The following is a 20,381-nucleotide window of genomic DNA, read 5'->3' on the forward strand; positions in this document are numbered from 1 at the left end:
TAGTTCAAACTTGCTAAAAAGGGCTTTCATAAACAACACAAGTCTGAAAACTCTTGAAAACCAGGGCGCTCTCCCCGCCCTTCCAGCTCTGGGGGCTTCAGGAGGGTCTGGGCTGCCTGCCAGCCCCGGGCTCTCCCCAGACTCGGGGGTGGGGGTGGGGGGTGGGGAGGCGGTGCTGTTACTCCTTCCTGCTCGGTCTCCAGCCCGGAGTTTCCTCAGGCCCCAGCCTCCCAGCCTCTCCACCCCGCTCTCCCTTAACCCTTTCCTCCGAGGGAAGGAGGATCGCAGGTCTCGATTCTCCAGGGAGGCTTGGGAGGCGGCAGGGTGGGCAGGAGGAATAGAGAGAAAGGGCCGGTCCCCGAAACCAACCTCCCTCTCCCCCACCCAAGTGCCCCTCCTCCCCCTTCCTCTTCCTCCCACTGGGGAAAGGGGACGGTGGAAGGAAATTAACTTTGACCCCGGGATTCTGGCTCTGGGCCCAAACCTTGGGTGGAAGGCAGAGGTTTCCAGCAGCCTCCCCCCCGCCCCTTCCCTGCCCCGCCGCCTCCCCCCGCCTCCCGCGCCCCTTTAAGCTACCCAGCAGCCGCCGCCAGAGTTCATCCTGGAGGGGCTGGCGGAGTGGTGGAGGGGGAAGGCTGGGGGCGGAGGGAAGGGCGGCGGGAGCCCGACCGGTCCCACCCCCGGCTGCAGCCCCTGGCAGGAAGAGATTGTCGCGGGAGCCGCCGCCGAAACGGACGGAGCTCAGGAAAGCGGGCGCCCGAGCCGCGGCGGGTGGGTCCGCGCGCCGGGAGGACCCAGGCGGAGGCGGGGGCGCGCCGCCGGGAGGAGGGGGCGTGGCCCAGGCGCCTCGGACCCGGGGACCCCGGTGACACTGTCGGCTCCCTCGTTCCCGGGGCCGGCAGGGCAGCCATGCTCCTGTCCGGGGGCGACCCTCCGGCGCAGGAATGGTTCATGGTGCAGACCAAGTCGAAGCCCCGGGTGCAGCGGCAGCGGCTGCAAGTGCAGCGCATCTTCAGGGTCAAGCTGAACGCCTTCCAGAGCCGCCCGGACACCCCCTACTTCTGGCTGCAGCTCGAGGGGCCCAGGGAGAATACGGGCAAAGCCAAGGTAAACAGCTTCTCCCCACCTATCCCTTCCAGCCAGACCCCTCTCCCGCTCCTCTGTCCCCCCGGGGAGACAGGGGTCCCCAGAGGTCCCCCGACCTGGATTTGTCAGTATGGCGGGCAGGTACTGGGCCATCCTCCCGCCTTTCCAGATCTGCAGCCTTGGGTCCTTCCCTCTGGTTCCTTCTTTCTTTCCTGCCCCACCCCTCTCTTGCGTGTCACTTCTGTCCCTCAAGTGCGCTGAGAGAGGCTTGGCGTCCAGTGTCTCCCCCTCCCCCCTTCCTGAACCTTCCCTGGCCAGAGCCCCGTCTCCACAGCCTGCTCCTCCATCTGGGGAGCAATTGAAGGTCCTGCATTTCTGTAGCCTGTGCAACACACTTCTTTGTTCTCTACCAAGACGCTGGAAGGCCCAGGTCTTTCTGTCTCCTTTTAAGTCTCCTTAAATCCTGGGCTGCCCCTTGGAGCCTCTCAGAGTGCTGGGACTGGAAGGGCCCTTAGAGATGCTTCTAGAGCAACGCTGGCATTTTACAGATGAGGTATTGGGGACCGGAGAGGGTAAGGGGCCTCCCTGTGGCCAGGTAGGTGGCCGGTGGGAGGGTGGTGGCAGGGGCTGGGACCAGAACCCAGGGCTCTGGGCTTCCTGCCACACCCTCTTGATGCCCTAGGAAACCTCCTGCAGGAGCTCAGAGGTAGGGGTGCAGTGGCTCTGGAAGGCAGCAGCCCTTGGGGATGGGTGGGAATCTGGGAGGAGAGCTGTGGGCTTTCAGATGAAAGGGCCTGCTGTGTGGAGCTGGACGCTGGACAGGCCGGGTCACAGTGTGCCTCTCTTGCATTTTCTCTGGCTTCTCCCACAAGCTTCTCCTCCACTTGGGCCTCTCAGGTTCCCTCTGACCCCCAATCATGGCCAAGGTCTCCCTCTTCCCCCAGATTTCCTTATCTTATCTTTTCCTGGTAGGAATGCTACAGCCCCCTTCAGCCCCAGACCACCCGCTCCCCCGACACACATCCTTCCCCAGCTGGGTCTATCTCAATATCCTAATTGGTCAAGGCCATGGGTGGGGGAGGCCCAGAACATGCTGGCCAGTGGGCAGTCAGGCTGGAAAGTTCCTCCCTCAGCCCCTGGGTTGAGCAGCTTCGTCAGCAGTTTTTCCAGTTCTGACAGAGGTGCTGGGGGAGGGGAGGGGTGCCTGCCTGGGGAACAGATGTGCAGGAGCCCCTGAGATGAAGACTTTCCCCCCACCCCAACCCCCCAGCTGGGATATGGTGGGTTAATGAGAGGAGTCTTTGGGTTGTTTTGGGTTCTTAATCTTCTTGTTCATTTGAAATACAGCTGCTCACCCTTTTGGGGACTGGCTTTTTAGGGTGTCCCTTGCTTAAATCCTCAGTCAGCTTCTCCAGGCTTGTCTATTCCTGCTCCCACTGCTGCCTCAGGGCTCCTGACTCTCCCTCACATCCCAGGTCCTGCTAATGTAACCAGTGACTTTCTCCATTCCCTCCATCCTGTACCTCATTCCCCTTTATTTTCCCCTGGGGAAAGCCACTGTTTAAGGTGGAAACAATGAAAGAGGGTCTGGGTAACTCCCCCCCTTACTGCACAGAATGAACAGAAGAGATGGTTGGAGGTTTGGAGCAAGAGGGCAGGGAAGGTGGGTAAGGATAAGGTTTTGCTCCAGGAGTTAGGAGATCTGGGCTTAATTTGCTGTCACCAAGTTACTGCTGGGACAGAGGCGTATGGTGGAGAGAGTTTGAGATTGAGGTTTGCTACCTTCTGACTGGCTGGCCTGGGTCAAATCAGTTACCTTCTCTTGAGCCTATTTCCTCATCTATAAAACAATTTAATAATACCCACTTCATGGAGGAGTTGTGAGAGTCAATTAAAATAATGCATGCTTATGTAATTTTGCAAATATAGAGAGCTATAGTGTAGAGATGTCAGTTATTACTTTTGTGAACCAGCTGTGTGACTTTGAATGAGTCCTTTTCCCTCTCTGAGTCTCTGTTTCTTTGTTTGTAAAATAAGAGGCTTGGATTGAATGCTCTCTCTAAGGTCCAGCGATCTGATACAGGAAAATTTCCCACGTCTAAGGGTGTCTCGTGGTTTCCGTGTGGAGGTGCTGTGGCTGACCCCAAGTCCCAGCTATAGGGACACAGAATCATGCACTTTGACAATGGCTTTCTCTACGCAGGCTAAGTGGCAGAGATGGCTCAGTGAGATGGACGGTTGCAGGATGGGGAAGGGGAGGATGGCGGTGGCTTGGTTTGTGAGGGGAAGAAGGGTCAAGAAGGATACAGGCTTCCCTGGAGAAGAGCTGGCATGTATTTCTACAATACATGCACTGGTTTTCCAGGAGAATCCCTGTAGAACCCAAGAGTGCCTTTAAGTAGTTTCCTTGTAGTGGAATTTTTTTTTTTTTTTTTAATGAAGACATTGCTGGAAATCACATTCCTAGGCAGCAAAAACAAACACTGGGAAGGCCTGGCCTCTCTGAGCACGAAATCAGCAAGTGGAAAGGAGGGTTTTACTAATGATCAGAGTCACCCAAGGACAGGCCTTGCTCAGCCCTTCTGTCCTCCTTGGCAATGATGCAAGGAAGGGTTGGGAGCAGAGAGGATAGGTGACACGTCTGCTTCTCGCCTTTTTGGAGACGATGGATGGAGGTGATGGGGAGCCAGAGACTGGGTTCGGGGAGCTGTGGGACAGGGTGTGGTTCGCTGACTTCGGGTTTGGCTGTCAGGTGGAAGTTGATCTGTCCCTGCCTGACTGACTGAGCAGTACCAGCAGTAAGCTGGAAGTGGCCAGGGGTGTGCTGGAGCTGGCTTCTGCTGTCCCATTGTTGAAACTTCAGGAAGTTTGCCAGCCAGTGGAGTCCCTTTGGTCATCTGAAATCAGCCATAGTGGGAGTATATACATCACAGAAATTGGCAAATGCTCTCCACCGCCTGCCCCCGCCCACACCCCAATGGTTGATGATTAAACACTTACTAGCTTACTTAATTGTGTTGTGGGCATTTAATCCTTCTCCTTTATTTCAAACTTAATTCTTCTTCTATCAAAGTAATACATAATTTAAAAGTCCAATAATTTTTAAAAAGCTCACAGTAGAACACAGTGATTCCCTGCCTCGTCCCTGCCAACTCCCCCTTCAGTGCTCTTCCTCATAGGAAATATCTGCTCTGGTATTTTCCCATCTCCATATCCCTAAAAAAACATACAGATACTGTATCTTTTGATTAATCAATTTTAGATATCTTTTTACTTACCATTATTATAGATGAGGATTTAACACCTTTTATTGCCATCTGCCTTTTCTTCCCAATATAGTTATGTTTCATTTTCTGTTAAATCTATATTTAGTACTTGCAACATTATGCCCATGCTTTTATCATTCACACCTAAGCATTGAAGTGTACTGTGGTTAGGTTTTCTTACTTTTCAGTTTCCTTGAGGTAAAGAACCCCTTAACTCCCTTCCAGTTTACTTGTTTTCCTTTGTACCTATTGCTAATTCTTATAACTTTCAGTAGCTTCAAAGTGGTCTGTCAGTTCCAAATTTTTTCTTGGGGGCATCCTTCTGTCTGGTCTGGTCTGCACAGCTGTCATCCTGAGACTCCTGTTGACTGTCATTCTTGTCACCCTTTTGCCTTTTCTTCTTTGTTAAATGCCTCATTTCCTGGATGCCATGCCTTTCTCTTCTGTGAGTTGGTGGAGCACATCCACCAGTAGCATCATCAGATTGAAAAGATGGTGCCCGGCTCAAGAGCATGGCGATAACTGTGGTCAACATGCTTGTTTCTTGAGTCCTGCTGTCCAATCTGAACTAGTCATCCTCCGTGCCTGCTGACAGTTATTGTCCTAGAACAGTGCTTGGCACATAGTAGATGCTCAGTAATGATTTGTTGAATGGATGAATAGGTGAATAGCTTTTGAGATTTCTCTCCACAATCACCCTGGAGGTTGTCTTTGCTTTTTTCTATGTTGGGTCTCCTTTCTTGGTTTCCTTTCTCGATTTGCTGGAAAATGCTCTCCAGTAGCTTCCTGAGAAAGGATTTATAGGCAGTAAAATCTTGGAATTGCACCTCGGCCTATCTACATTGCATATCTGAAGGTCACTTGGTTAATAGCTTGGCTGGTATCAAATTATAAATGGAAAATTATTTTCCTTCAGAAGTGTGAAGGCACTACTCCATTGACTTTTTGCTTTTGAGATCTCTGAAGCTATTCTGGTCCCTGGTCTTTAGAATATGAAGTTTTTTTTCTCTCTGGAAGTTTATAGTTTCCCCCACTGTTCTGAGGGTTTCCCAGTGAGACCCCTTTGTGTGTGTCTGTCTTCATCCATCGTCAGTTGCTATTGCCGAATCTCTGAATGGGAAGAATGAGTTTCTCTGCACTCAGCGTCCACGTAGACATCGCTATTGGCTTTCCTCCCTTCCTCCGTGGTTTTGTACGGTACCCACACCCTCCAGCACGCTGATCAATCTCTGATCCCAGCACCTTGTCTTTTGCTTTCTACAGAACAAACTCCAGTGGGTGGAGAGGTACTTGTGCAGCCTTTGTGTTGAGGGCTTCCAGATCTAACTGCACCTTGAACAACTTTATCTCAGACCACTTTTTTTTTTTTTAAAAGTTCTCCTTCACTCCCAATTTAAGAGTTTCCTTGGTGCTGCCATTTTATTTTTGAGCCTTTGAGTATTGTGCAGTTTAATTTGGGGTGGTTCTGGAAAGCAGAAAATGAATGGTAACTGACTTATGAGAAAGGAGAATCCTAAGTCAGGTGTTAAATCGTAGAGCACCTGATCAAGTACAGAGCAGCAGTAAACTGTTCGGTGGTATTGTTTTAATTTAACTTACAAGTTGACAAACTTCTCTTGAGACATGGGGTGGTATATTTTTACAAATAGACCACATTATTCTGTGCTTATTTTGTTCCTGCCTCTTCTTGACTTTTTCTTCTTTTGGAGAAAAAGCTCTGGGTGGGCTTTAAACAGGAAAATTGTTCCAGGTATTTTCTGGATGTAAATGCCTGTTGTTTCCTTATCTGTTTTTTGCTTTAAGGGATAGACAAGCATCATGGTTAAGACCTCGGACTCTGGAGTCAGAGCGCTGAGTGTCCCAGCCTACTATCTGTGTGCCTTCGGACATGTGCCCTTTCTTGCTCACCTAAAGGGGGATGATAGTAATTTCCTCATAGGGCTGAGAGCAGAATCAATGAGATAATGTATGTAAAGAGCCTGACAGACCCTGACACATAGTAAGTATTCAAAAGACATTTGTCCAGATTTATTATTTTGAAAATTATCTCAGTTCTTATATATCTTTTCCCTTAAAAATATTGACCAGTTAATGGACCAATAAATATTTTAAGCTTTTTGCACAAAGAGAAAGAAATCACCCACAATCTTCCCCAGCACATCTCTTCATTGCTACATATTGTTTTCACGTAGTTAGAATGTGGGGTGCATGGGGTAGGGGAGTTTATTCAGGTCTATGAGAGTTATTCCAGCTGGTCAGTCACCCTTGCCAGGTGGTGGGTACCAGCTGGGTTTCTTGGTAGGCAGGTTGGCGTGGGATGTCCATCAGGTTTTGAGCTGATTTTGGACTGACTGAAAAGGGGTTAGATGTGGGCCTAAGTGCCTAAGTGTATTTTGGGGAAATTCCCTAAGTGCCCTTCGGGGAAAGCATTGGAGGCCCATGGCCTGGGCCTGGTGGAAGAGGTAAGCTTAGGCCTGAGCAGGGAAGGATGGTCTGGGCACAGAGCAGAGGGGCCAGAGTGGTCTTCGGGATGACTGCTGGAGATCTGAAATGGAGCATTTGTTCCATAATGGAACTATCAAGGGAAATTGGGAAGAGTGATGACTGTCATCGATGCGGGGATGTGGAGGGACATGAGGGTGAATGCAGTTGCCAAGGGCTGGCTGATTAAGAGGGAGGGCTCATGTTTCCTTGGAGCTCATGGGGTCATGTTGGAGGAACTCAGCCATATAGTGGAGGAACCCAACCTCTCCCATCCCAGCAACTGCTAAAGACTGAGTCTGTGAGCCTTTTAAACATGAGGATCTGGTCTCCCCAGCCAGAGGCCTTCTGGTTCAGCCATTGTGCATATCTGCGGGGTTCCCCTGGACACTGGCCCGGCAACTTATCTCCTCCTCTGTCCCCTTTGGGCAATGGAGTTACCATGGTTACAGGTACAGGTTGTGCCAGAGACCTTCTGGAGGGAGATTAACCAGAATCCCGCAAGATTTCCCCGTGGTCATGTGTAGTCAGCCCAAGGAGGTGGAAAGAGCTCTGGTTTCAGAGTCAGACAGATGTGGGTTGTGGTCCTAGCCCAGTCACTCTAGCTGTGTGTCCTTGGGTCAGTGATATAGCCTTTCTGAGCCTGCAAAATGGGAACAAGCTATGCCAGGCACCAGGCTAAGCACTTCCTTTGTATTAACTCATGGAAGCTTTGTTGTAGCTTCATGAGGTGGGAACTTTTAATCCCATTTTACAGGTGAGGAAATGAAGGCACAGGGAGGGTAAGTAACTTGCCCCGGGTCCCATAAGTTCCTGGTGAATGTGCAATCCCCGTCCCACCAACTGTTTCACAATTCTAGAATGCCAGGCTAGGAATGGACCTTAGGAGGATCTTGTTTAATTGGTCATTTTACAGATGGAGAGACTTAAGCCCTGAGAAGATGATCTGTTTCCCATAATAATCTTAACCTATTGAGGTCAAGTTGCAACTGGAGCTAGGGCCCTTGATTCCAAGCCTGGGTGCTCCCCCTCTTCTTGGGCCTCCTCCAGTCTGTCAGAGCTCCCTGGAAAGAAGTGAGTGTGTGAGGAGGCAGGACTGGGGAGAAGAGGGGCTGGCCATGGGGAGTCATCTGGCTCTTGGTGGGCAGGGGGAGGGCACATGCATGCTTAGTGAGGAGAGGCAGGTCCCTAACGGCTGACTTCCTTTGTGCTCTCTCCACTGGCTTCAGGAATATTTGAAGGGCCTGTGCAGCCCGGAGCTGTGGAAGGAGGTCCGCTACCCAGCAGCCCTGCACTGCGCCTTCCTCGGGGCCCAGGGCCTCTTCCTCGACTGTCTGTGCTGGAGCACCCTGGCCTACCTGGTGCCTGGGCCCCCGGGCTCCCTGATGGTGGGCGGGCTGACCGAGTCTTTCATCATGACCCAGAACTGGCTAGAGGAGCTGGTGGGGCGGCTGCGCTGGGGCCCTGCCCCTCTGCTCACTCCCCGGGGCATCTGGGAGGCCGAGGTGACCCGGGCCTTTGGGGCCCTGGTCTGGATCCGTGGTGACCAGTACTCAGGGGACCTGCTGCAGCTGCCCCCAGCGGTGCAGGAACTGCTGCTGAGCCTCGTGCGGGACGCTGCGGGCAAGGAGGACATCATCCAGTGGCTTGGCCGCATCGGCTCCTCCAACTCCCGCTCTGACCCCGAGCTCCTGATCTGCCCAACCCAGCAGCAGAAGGAAGGCCCAGCCATGGTGTCCATGGGAGATGGTCCTGGGCCCTTTCTGGAGATGGGAAGCCCAGACAATTCAAAGAGATTAACCAGCCTGGGAGCCACGGGGGCCCTGATCTCAGGCATTCCAGGCCAGAACACCCAGCCGGAGACAGCAAACCAGCTGGTACGGTAAGTTCTGGAGAATCAGTTTGGGTTTTCTGCCCCTACTTCTGCTCCCAAACCCCAAGGAAATAGTTTAGGACCTAACTGGCCTTCCCACCTTTCTGACAAACTCTGGCTTCTTCCAGGGTCAGTTCCAACAACCAAGGTGGTACAGACAGCGCTCGCGAGGAAGGGCCAGTGCAAGCCAGCAGCGGCCAGGACCCTGCGGACCACACACAAGCCTTGTCGCAGCAGAGGCAGGTCCGGAGGGGGGAAGACAAGCTCCCCTTCCAGCCTCCGGTGTCCACACTGGGTGTGTGCTCGCCCTGGAAGGCCTGGACCCCGGGGCCAGCCTTTGGGCCCTTGTGGCCGGGGGCTATTGCCGCAACCTTCTGGAGGATCAATGAACTGCAATCTCTCCACCTGGCCTGGCTCCTGTCCCAGGCGTGCTTCAGTTTCCCCTTCTGGCAGAGGCCGCTGGGCCCCATTCAGTTCAAGCTGCCAGGGCAGAATCCTTTGCCCTTAAATCTGGAATGGAAGCAGAAGGAGCTGGTTCCTTTGCCCAGTGTGGAAAGCGCAGATTGTAGGCCAGACGAGGGGCTGGGAGGAGAGGTGGCCCTCCAGAATTGCCCGAGGCCGGAGACCCCTAAAAAAGTCATGAGTTTATTGGTGGTCTCAGGAGGCTCAGGGGTAAAAGACAAGACTAGCCCAAGACTTCCACAAATAGGGCCACCTTTGACCTCTACATCCCAACTCCAAGCTGGAAGTGGGCCGGGGGAACAAGGAAGTATGCAGTGGGATTGTAAGGGGCCAGAAGAGCAGCCCTTTCCAGTGCTGCCCACAGGGCAAAGGGTGCCTACCTCTCAGGGGAGGCCCACGGCTCAAGAGGGGCTTACAGCTCAGTCAGTACCTGACCCTCAAACAGTGCCTGAAACTCTCAAAGTGCCCACGGCTGCAGCAATGCCCACAGCTCAAAACCCACGCACAAACCCAGTGCTGCCTGCAACCCCTAAAGTGCCTGCAATTCAGATGATGCCGGCAGGCCATGAAGAACCTGCAGCGCTCAAAGTGCCTTCGGCTGCGACCAAGCCAGCAGCTGAAGCGGTGCCCCTAGTGCAAAAGGCAGCTGTGGGTGAACCGGCACCAGCAGCTCAAATGATGCCTGCAGCTCCAAACACTCCCACAACTCAGAAAAGGCCTGTGGCAAAAACATCACCTGCAGGTCCCCAAACACCCAGAGCCCAGACTGGGCCTGCAGTTAAAACAGGATCTGCAGATCCCAAAGCCCCTGCAGCTCCCAAAACCTCCAGAGCTCCGAAAACGCCTGCAGCTCAGAAGGTGTCAACCTTGGATGCAGCCAAACTCCCGAGTGAGGGCCAGCCTTCGTCAAAGAGCAGTGCTTCCTTCCTGAAGGGCCAAGGGGAGGCCGGAAGGCAGGCGCCCCAGGCCAGCGGCACCTTATCTCCCAGTAGTAAGCACCAACCTCAGGCGGAGGGGCTCCTGGGGGCTTGGGAGGGGGCCCCGAGGCAGTCGCCTCGCCACCCACAGGCGAACAGCACAGTGACCAGCTTCCAGAGGTACCACGAGGCCCTGAACACACCCTTTGAGCTGAACCTGTCTGGGGAACCCGGCAACCAGGGGTTGCGAAGAGTGGTCATCGACGGCAGCAGCGTGGCCATGGTGTGAGTAGCCGCGAGCCTGTGGTGGGCTGGGGGTGCTGGGGACTGGGGCAGGGCTCCCCTGGTGGGGAGGGTAGAGTGTCGGTATCCTTTCTTGACCTCTGTGTATGGGCGACATGGGGTTCAAATGGGGGAAAGATGGGAGGGCAGTGGTGCACCTTGAGAGGCTACTGCATGCCGGGTGGTGTTCATGGAATCATCACAGCCTCCCTCAAACATAGGTTTCTGTTCTCCCTCCTTGAGAGAAGCAGAAACAGGCTCAGAGAGGTGACAAATCTTGCTTAACATCCCAGAGCCAGGAAGGGACCCAGCTGGCCTTTGGGTTCAGATCTGCCCACTGCCCAGGCCCACGGTTTTCCCAACTGCAGCCTGCCTCAGCTAGCATGAGGTCTGTCAACCCCAGGCCAGCTGTCAGATATTTAGCCCAAACCTTAAGGCCTGGCACAGATCTCTTCTGTGGAGCTTTCCCTGACCATGCCGACCCTTAGCGATCACCCTCCCTGCCCCGCAATTATGTTGGCATAAATACATGCAAGACCACTTCATTTGCCCATGCAGTATTGTAGTTCTCTGTGCTGAGCACACTCCCAGCACACAGTCAGTGCTCAGTGAATGTTTGTTTGCTTCCAGCCCTAAAGTGAACTCTGCCTTCTTCCTTTTGCCCTGAAGGCCCCCACAAACACACAACACTTGAGAGGACCCAGGGGGTGCTCGCTGTTTGATGATGGAGGGAAGGGAGAGGATATTGGAGGTGCCTGTGGTGCTGATGCTGGAGCCCTGGCATTGCTGGCTGTGCTGCCCCGGGCTAGCTCTGACGGAGAGGCGGTGAGGCAGGGCCATTCCTCAGGCAGAAAGCTGCTCACGCATTACACCCCGCACCCCCAGACATGGCCTCCAGCACTTCTTCTCTTGCCGAGGCATCGCCATGGCAGTGCAGTATTTCTGGAACCGGGGACACCGAGAGGTCACTGTGTTTGTACCCACCTGGCAGCTGAAGAAGAACCGGAGGGTGAGAGGTGAGCTGTCCACAGCCCCCCAGCCCCGCCAGTGTCATCATGCTTTGATTTTCCCTGCCTGTCTGTCCCCACCGTGGCATGTCCACTTAGCCCTTCCTCTGACCTGCTGTCTTCTGCCTTTCACCTCCAGAGAGCCACTTTCTGACGAAGCTTCACTCCCTCAAGATGCTTTCAATCACCCCCTCCCAGCTTGAGAACGGCAAGAAGATCACCACCTACGATTATAGGTGTGCCGGTCCGCAGGCCTCCTCTCGTGGTGCTCCGGGGCTTGGGCTGGGCTGGTGTGTCGGGTGGAGTCTTGCCTCACTTGCTCTGGGGAGATGGAGGCAACAGGTCAGAGGGGTCCTGTTAGAGAGGGGGGCGTGGCCCACGGGCCCTCTGTAGGCAGAGGGAGGGACACAGAGAGGAGAGGGCTCCAAGCTTGGCTCTATCTAAGCCCAAGTGACACTCCTGAATTTGAGACCCTGCAGCCCCATTTCTCTTAGTTAACAGGCTTTCTTCCTGCATGAACTATGGGCGGAGACTCAGTGCTTTCTTTGGATGGGACCAGCCCAGGTGACTCCTGGTGCCTCAAGTGAGCTGCTTTTCCAGCAGCTGATTTGGGTGCCAGTCTGGGTTGAAGCTCATGTCTCTAGGAACTGCCACAGTCTTTTCCTCCCCCACAGCCCTGGCCCTGGGAGGAGGTATGTGTGTGCCTGTATGTGGCTGGAGCCCTGGGTGGGCTCTGAAAATGGAGCCAGACTGGCTCCATCTACTAGCTCAAGCCTGAAAGTCTCCCTACTTGTCAGCCCTAAGTACCCACTCCACAACATGGCTGCAGGGCCACTGTGCAGAAGGGAGCCTGAGATGCTTCCTCTGTTGGGGTTGGGGAGTCCCTGCCAAGGTCACTGGCCCTGGGCTAGAGTCGATGCCTGGCAGGTACAGGTGTTGGCTTCACTTAGATACCTTGCATGCCAGGCAGGGAGAAATTCTGTTCCTCCTCATTTTTCCCTAGACCTGGCACCCACTTAGCCTTCAGACCTAGAAGGGCTGGGCAGGGTGGCTCAGGCATCTTTCCTTCAGAGCTAGTTCCCTGAGTAAGTTTTTAAAGTACCTCTTAATTCCAGCCTGGGTTTGAGGGACGATGGCTTTTCTGCGGAAGCGCCCTCTGCTGGGCACTTATGGAATTGCATGCTTGGGGCCGCCGGAATGGCGATCTGCAGGGAATGCCTAGAAGTAGGTGGCCTTTGCTTTCTTTCCTGGTCACAGCCCTCTTTCGAGGAGAAGTGATCCTTGGAAAAGTGGATTTGTTTGCTCAGGTATGTGTTTCTATATGTGTATAGATACACACACATGTATGTATATATGTCTTGGCATGCACGTGAATGTTGAGCATTGGTGAAGAATAATCATGGCATAGTGTGTGTGCACTGTGTGGCAGGCACTGAGCTAGACACTTAAGTGTATTGTCTCATTCAGTTTGATCCTCACAGCAGTATGAGGTAGGTGTTTTATGTCTGTCTTACAGATGTGAAAACTGAAGCGGTACAAATGCATGTGTGGATGTGGAGTGCATGGGTTTCCGTGTGCGTGTCTGAGCATGTGTATGTGAATGCGTATGTATAAAATAGGGAGTCTGTGTCTGCACATACAGTTGGGGGAGGTGTGCATCCCACTTCACCCTCCCAGGGGCTCATGGTGATCCCAGATGGCTGCGTAGATGAGGATGGGCTCCTGAACCCTGGCTCCCTGACTACCAAGGGCAGTGTTTTTGTACAACACGCCTCAGCAGGAAGCTGCAAGTTCATTTTCTCAGAGGACTGGGGAGGCAAGGGACTGAGTGCTGAGTGGTTAGCAATTCCCCCTCTTCCTGCAGGTTCATGGTAAAGCTGGCGGAAGAGACAGATGGCATCATCGTCACCAATGAGCAGCTCCATGTCCTGATGAATAATTCCAAGAAACTGATGGTCAAAGATCGGTGAGGCAGCTCCCAGGGGACTGGATTGTTTCTTACCCTCAGATGTCAGGCAGCTCCTGGCAGGAGGGTGTTGGGCAGGGAGAGGCCTCTCGGAGCTGTGCTCAGGGAGGAGATGTGGGTCTCAGCTCCCGTGGAAACACCAGGTGGCAGTGGAATGTCAGTGGATCAAGGGTTCGTCTGTGACCTTTCCTTCTCCATCCCTGGTCCAGCCTGCTGCCCTTCACCTTTGCGGGAAATCTCTTCATGGTGCCAGATGACCCCCTGGGCCGTGATGGTCCCACCCTGGACGAGTTTCTGAAGAAGCCAAACAGGTAATGGGCCAGGCCTCCCCTGCCTCCCAGCCCCTCCTGGGACTGACCAGAAATGTTCCCTTGGTGCCAGCTTTTGGCTGGTGCTTAATAATGAGCAGAGTAATTTGATTCTTTCAGGTCTTTATACTTCCACCCCCATCTGTGCATCCACAAACCACCTACAGTATGCTTTTACAGTTTCACAGTCTCGCACACATGCTTTCATACGATATGTGTCCTTCCACAACTGCCGTTTTATTGCTTTCCCCAGACGTAGGCCGTGTTAATTCACGTGGCTCACTTTGACATCCGCGTGGTATTCCATCCCATGAGTACCCGACAGGTTTATGGGGCCTCTTGGGCAGCGCCATTCAACAGTTTCCACGTTATGCAGTCGGTACCAGCGCTGTGTGAACAGCCTCATTCTTGTTTCACTGTGTGCAATGGGGGCTGTGTCTGGACTATCTACCTAGTTAGAACTTTTCCCCTTTGATCCTCACGACTGGAGTTAGACAGCCGTGACCACTATCCTCATTTTACACATGAGGAATCTGAGACTCAAGTCCTTTCCCAAGGTCACTGTACTGGTGCTGGCAGAACTGGTATGCAGTAATTCAGATCCCCTGCCTCCGCCCCCTCCAAGCCACCTAGCTGCCCCCCTCCCAGCTCCCGGGGCCCAGCAGGGGACTGTGGTCAGGACCTGCAGGGCAGGGCACTGCTTCCTGGGCCAGGTCGCCAGTCTCAGTTCCCCAAGTTGAAGAAAAGTGATGTGGTTAAGGTTTGTGTGCTGTGCCCTCTCAAGCCCCTTGTCAGGCCTCCTTCTCTCTCGACCTCCCCCTCACTTGCCCTGGGGTTGGGTTGGAAATACCAGTCATTTAATGCTTATCAAATTAGTGATTGGAAATGTCACTTGGTCAATGAGGTTTTGATTAGTTGAGCCTTCCAAGCACAGATGACTCTCTAACATTGAGGCCTGGCACATGCTGGAGGTACAGGAAGTATCTGTAGGCAGGTCCCGTCTGAAACTATGCCATGTTGGAGGCTGGCCCTGGGCCTGGCCTCAGGGACACTTAGCAATGAGGTGAGGTTCTGTGGGGCTTCCACAGATGTGGTTTCCCCCCTGGATGATCTCTTGGGGCGGGCTGTCCCCCACCTCCTCCATCAGGCCCCTCTGCCCTGCTGTTTCGGTGTAGGTTGGACACAGACATTGGCAACTTCCTGAAGGTGTGGAAGACTCTTCCTCCCAGATCAGCTGGCATCTCTGAGCAGAGTGATGACGCTGACCCTGGGCCCCCAGAGAGTCTGCAGAACGTGGAAGAAGTCAGGGAGGAGAAAGAGGAGAGGCAAGGTGGGGAGCAGACAGAGGGACAGGAGATGCAGAAGCCGGCTGAGGAGGAGGACGACCTGGACTCTTCGCTGGTGTCCGTGTTCAGGGCTGAGTGCCCTTCCCTCTCAGAGGAAATACTCCGGTGCCTCAGCCTCCACGACCCCCCAGACGGGGCCCTCGACATCGATCTCCTGCCGGCGGTGGCTTCGCCCCACCTGGGCATCCCCTGGGATGGGAAGGCTCCCTGCCAGCAGGTTCTTGCCCACCTGGCCCGGCTGACCACCCCCAGCAACTTCACCGCGCTCTCCTTCTTTGTGGGGTTCATGGACTCCCACCGGGACGTCATCCCCGACTATGAAGCCCTCATGGGGCCCCTGCACAGCCTCCTCAAGCAGAAGCCGGACTGGCAGTGGGACCGGGAGCACGAGAAGGCCTTCCTGGCCCTGAAACGAGCCCTGGTGTCTGCCCTCTGTCTGACAGCCCCCAACCCCCAGCTGCCCTTCCGCCTGGAGGTGACAGTCAGCCAAGTGGCCCTGACGGCCGCTGTGTACCAGGAGGTCTCTGGGAGGAAGCACCCCATAGCCTATACCTCGAAACCCCTCCTCCCTGATGAGGAGAGTGAGGGCCCCCAGTCGGGGGGAGACAGCCCCTACGCTGTGGCCTGGGCCCTCAAGCATTTTTCCCGCTGCATTGGAGACACCCCAGTGGTCCTGGACCTTTCCTATGCTTCCCGGACCACTGTGGACCCTGAGGCGTGGGACGGCCGCAGGGTGGCCAAAGCATGGCTGATCCGGTGGTCCCTCTTGGTACAGGACAAGGGCAAGAGGGCGCTGGAACTGACCCTTCTCCAGGGCCTGCTGGGGGAAAACCGGCTGCTCACTCCCGCTGCCTCCATGCCTCGTTTTTTCCAGGTTCTGCCTCCTTTCTCCGACCTGTCCACTTTTGTCTGCATCCACATGTCGGGCTATTGCTTTTACCGGGAGGACGAGTGGTGTGCTGGCTTCGGTCTGTATGTCCTGTCTCCCACCAGCCCCCCTGTCTCCCTTTCCTTCTCTTGCTCCCCTTACACACCCACCTATGCCCACCTGGCAGCCGTGGCCTGTGGCCTGGAGCGCTTTGGCCAGTCCCACCTGCCTGTGGTTTTCCTCACGCACTGCAACTGGATCTTCAGCCTCCTCTGGGAGCTCCTGCCCCTCTGGAAGGCTCGGGGTTTCCTGTCCTCCGACGGGGCTCCGCTACCTCACCCAAGCCTGCTCTCCTACATCATAGCCCTCACCTCTGGCCTCTCATCCCTTCCATTTATCTACCGAACCTCCTACCGGGGCTCCCTGTTTGCTGTGACGGTGGACACCCTGGCCAAGCAGGGCGCCCAGGGAAGCGGCCAGTGGTGGAATTTGCCAAAGGATGTGCCGGTCCCTGTAGTGCCTCCCCGTACCACGGGCAAGAGGCCCAACTTGCTGGCGTTACAGCTGAGCGACAGCACCCTGGCCGATATCATCACCAAGCTGCAGGCTGGGCAGAAATTGTCTAGCTCCTCACCCTTCAGTTCGGCCTTTAACTCCCTCAGCATTGACAAGGAGAGTGGCCTGCTTATGTTCAAGGGAGACAAGAAGCCCAGGGTCTGGGTGGTCCCGAGGCAGCTCCGGAGGGATCTGATTTTTGCTGTGCACGACCTCCCCATGGGGGCCCACCAGAGGCCTGAGGAGACCTACAAGAAGTTGCGGTTGCTGGGCTGGTGGCCGGGGATGCAGGAGCACGTGAGAGATTACTGCAGGAGCTGCTTGTTCTGCATCCCCCGCAATCTCACAGGCGGTGAGTCCAAGGTCATTGAGTCCCTGTGGCCCCTCAGGTCCACCGCCCCCTGGTCCAACCTGCAGATCGAGGTGGTGGGCCCTGTCACCATCAGCGAGGAGGGCCACAAGCACGTGCTGATTGTGGCTGACCCCAACACCAGGTGGGTGGAGGCCTTCCCGCTGAAGCCCTACACACACACGGCTGTGGCCCAGGTCCTGCTTCAGCACGTGTTCGCCAGGTGGGGTGTTCCCATCAGGCTGGAGGCCGCCCAGGGCCCCCAGTTTGCCCGCCACGTCCTGGTGAGCTGCGGGCTGGCCCTGGGAGCCCACGTCGCCTCCCTGAGTAGGGACCTCCAGTTCCCCTGCCTGACCAGCTCCGCGGCCTACTGGGAATTCAAGCGGGCCCTCAAGGAGTTCATCTTCCTGCACGGCAGGAAGTGGGCGGCTTCCCTGCCCTTGCTGCACCTGGCCTTCAGGGCCTCCTCCAGCCAGGCCTCACCGTTCCAGATCCTGACGGGGGCCGAGGAGAGGCTGACCGAGCCCCTGTGGTGGGAGATGAGCAGTGCCAATGTCGAAGGGCTCAAGATGGATGTCTTCCTGCTGCAGCTGAGGGGGGAGCTGCTGGACCTCCACTGGAGGGCGGCTGAGAAGGTGAGCGAAAAGGCCGAGAACAGGCGTTTCAAGCGGGAGAGCCAGGAGAAGGAGTGGAACGTGGGCGACCAGGTCCTCCTGCTGTCCCTCCCCAGGAACGGCAGCAGTGCCAAGTGGGTGGGTCCCTTCTACATCGGGGACCGCCTCAGCCTGTCCCTCTACAGAGTCTGGGGCTTCCCAACCCCAGAGAAGCTTGGGTGCATCTATCCTAGCAGTCTGATGAAGACTTTTGCCAAGAGCGGCACCCCCCTGTCCTTCAAGGTCTTGGAGCAGTGAGCTGGAGCAGAGAGGGGAGCCCCCACCCCAGGGCCCTGGGCTTTCGCTGCTAGGCCTCCCCCTGCCCCCAGCAGTGCTCTCACAGCCCCCTGCGGGGCCTTCATTGTGCCTTTTGTAGAGAAGTTATTTCATAACGCTTTGCTGAATTGCCTTGAACTGGGGACCAGCATCCCTATGGAAACATCCCCAGGATGGGGTCTTGGGAGAATCTGCTAAAGGCTGTCAGATATGGGTCTCTGGTCGGGTAGAGAGTTCCCTTATTGAGGCAGGCCAGATTCAGGGTCTCTTCCCAAGTGAAATGAAAATACACACCCACCCTCCTCCTGAATCTGACTCCTGGCTGTGGGAACCACGAAACTGTGTCTCTGGACCTCAGAATCGAAACCACATCCCCCTCTCAAACAGAAACCTCGAACGTGGGCTCCTCCCCCGACCTGTTCATCTGGGGGCCCTTTGCCCTTGAAGCTGTCACAGCTGACACAGATCCATGCAGGCTGTGGAGAGGCAGCCTGCTCCCAGTCTGCCCAGTCTGGCAGACCAGCCTAGGCCTGCCCAGCTGTTGAGGAAGGGCTGGCTGACCCGGGCCTCGCGGCTGGCAGCTGGGGTGGAAGGATGGCCAGCCAAGTTGGCACGTCCTGCCCGTCAGCCCAGGAAGGGCAAGGGGGAGACGGAGTCAGCCTACCTCATGTGACTCCACCCAGTGGAGATATTTCCCACCCCCTGCTTCGATGATATCAACCCCCAGGAGTCAAGGATCTCGATGCCAAGTGTGGCATCTCTATCTGAAGAGCTGCTTCAACTCTACCAAGGGGCCCAGGCCTCTGTTTCGGGGGGAGGGTGACTGAAATGAGCAGTCTGGCCCATGGTGAGGTGCTGGCGTGGCTCTACCTCCCGACCCCACCCCAAAGCCCACAGCCCTCTCCTCCTCCCACCGCTGCTATACCCTGCACCCCTAGACCCGACATTGTGTATGACCGCTTTGTCTGGATCCCCGCCCCTGCCCCAGTCCCCTGGACCTGCCTTCCGTGTTGAGAAAAACCTGGGCTCTCTTAGAGCCACTCTGCAAAGACGACTGGCTGCAAGAGTGCGTTTCTCCCAGGTGTGTGCGCCTTCACTCACCCCTCCGAATTGCTGCTGCTGCCGCCGACAGAATGGGTTCCAGGTGGAGGACAGCACCCCGTCCCTCTGGCTGGGCCTCTAAGTAGTTGGATTTCTCCAAAGCTGAGCCAGTCTCCCGGCCTAGCTCAGGTTGCCAAAACACTTGACATTGCTAGAGCCAGAGTAGAACCTGCCACTGAGTCCAACCTGCGTGTTTTAGGAAAGAGGCCTGGAGACCGGAAGTGACTTGCCCAAAGTCACACAGATTGTTAGTGGCTGAGCTGGGACCAGGATTAAGCCTCTGACTCTCAGTTTACCATAGACGGGGTTCAAGCCAGAGAGGCTCTCAAAATCCTACATCCATCTTCTTTCCAACTCCCCGTCTCCCAAATCTTGTAGATGAACTACTTAGATGTTGCCCTTAAACCATTTCTAGCTGTTAATTCTGACCAGGAAAGCATGCTTGGATGACAGCTGAGAAATGGAAAGGTGAGCTGTGGGGTTTTTAGCAGATACCTCTTCCCTCCTCCTCTCCCCCTCTTCCTCTTCCCTCTGAGGGTCTGTCCAACCTCATTCTCCCTCCCCAGTGCTGTACCTATTCCCCTCTGTTAACCACATTTATGATCTTATACCCTTTTATGTGACCTTTTTTTTCATTTGATTTGTCAATAAACGAATCAAAATGGAGCTAGAGTCTAGTTTTTTTTTTTTTTTTTTTTTAGGGTTAGATTCAATTATGGAAATGAGGAGGGTGGGACGCAGTCATGGGGCATGGCCGCTGCATGTTCCCCAGGCAGACTTGCAGATTTGACAGCCTGGATAGTAACTTCTCAAGTTCGTCTGATCCAGGCTCTTATTTGACAGATGAGGAGACCAGCGCCCAGGCAGTGATACAGCTCAAGGCCACCCCCACCTCGCCCTCGGCTGGTTCATGGCAGGGCTGGGTGCAGAGCCCAGGCCGCGGGCCTCACACTAGCGCTCTTCCCAGTTCCTGTCTTGGAAGTGGGCGGGGGAGAATGCAGAAGGATGAAGACTGGTGTAAGAGGGCGGCATCAGTGCTGCCCCAGCCAGGCTGTTTGAATACTGACTCTGTGCCTGCTACCTGTGTGGCCTTTTCCTGAGGCCTCGATATCTCCATGTATCACATGTGGGGTAACAATTCCTAAATTAAGGATGGTGCAAGGAGAATATGAAATAATCTGTGCGAAGAGGCTGCTGTGGTGCCCGGTATGGAGTAAGTCTTCATCACCATGATGGACTGCACGTTCGTGTTTCCCCCAAATTCATATGCTGAACCCCTAATCCCTGGTGGGATGGTGTTAGGAGGTGGGCTTTTGGGAGGTAACTAGATTTAGATAAGGTCCTGGGAGTAGAGCCCCCATGATGAGGTTAGTGTCCTTCTAAGAAGAGAATGAAACTAGATCTTGCAGTCTCTCCACCACCTGATACAAGGAGAAGACGGCCGTTTGCAGCTGAGGAAGTGGGCTCTCACCAGACCCATGATCTGCCAGCACCTTGATCTTGAATCAGCCTCCAGAACCATGAGATATAAACTTCTGTTGTCTAAGCCACCCACCCAGTCTGCAGTGGTTTGTTTTGTTTTTGT

At 54.9% G+C, this 20,381-nt stretch overlaps 1 protein-coding gene across 6 annotated transcripts; it reads left to right on the forward strand.

The window, feature by feature from the left end:
- Nucleotides 1-298: 298 nt before the first annotated feature.
- On the forward strand, nt 299-19,462 carry NYNRIN (NYN domain and retroviral integrase containing). Of its 6 annotated transcripts, XM_064485866.1 has the most exons (10): nt 299-1,107; nt 8,063-8,715; nt 8,835-10,370; nt 11,253-11,383; nt 11,514-11,610; nt 13,239-13,340; nt 13,550-13,651; nt 14,824-16,769; nt 17,258-17,401; nt 18,777-18,841. In XM_064485866.1, the coding sequence occupies exons 1-9, from the start codon at nt 910-912 to the stop codon at nt 17,395-17,397; spliced, it is 4,905 nt and encodes a 1,634-aa protein (XP_064341936.1). In that variant the 5' UTR covers nt 299-909; the 3' UTR covers nt 17,398-17,401; nt 18,777-18,841. The 6 variants fall into 6 exon arrangements, with proteins under 6 accessions (XP_064341936.1, XP_031309370.1, XP_064341933.1 ...); XM_031453510.2 differs by lacking the exon at nt 18,777-18,841 and having other exon boundaries at nt 17,357-17,534; XM_064485863.1 differs by having other exon boundaries at nt 300-1,107; nt 14,824-17,401; nt 18,684-19,462.
- The last annotated feature ends 919 nt before the right edge of the window (nt 19,463-20,381 follow it).

This window comes from Camelus dromedarius, chromosome 5 (assembly GCF_036321535.1).
Source record: "Camelus dromedarius isolate mCamDro1 chromosome 5, mCamDro1.pat, whole genome shotgun sequence".
NCBI classification, from domain to species: Eukaryota; Metazoa; Chordata; class Mammalia; order Artiodactyla; family Camelidae; genus Camelus; species Camelus dromedarius.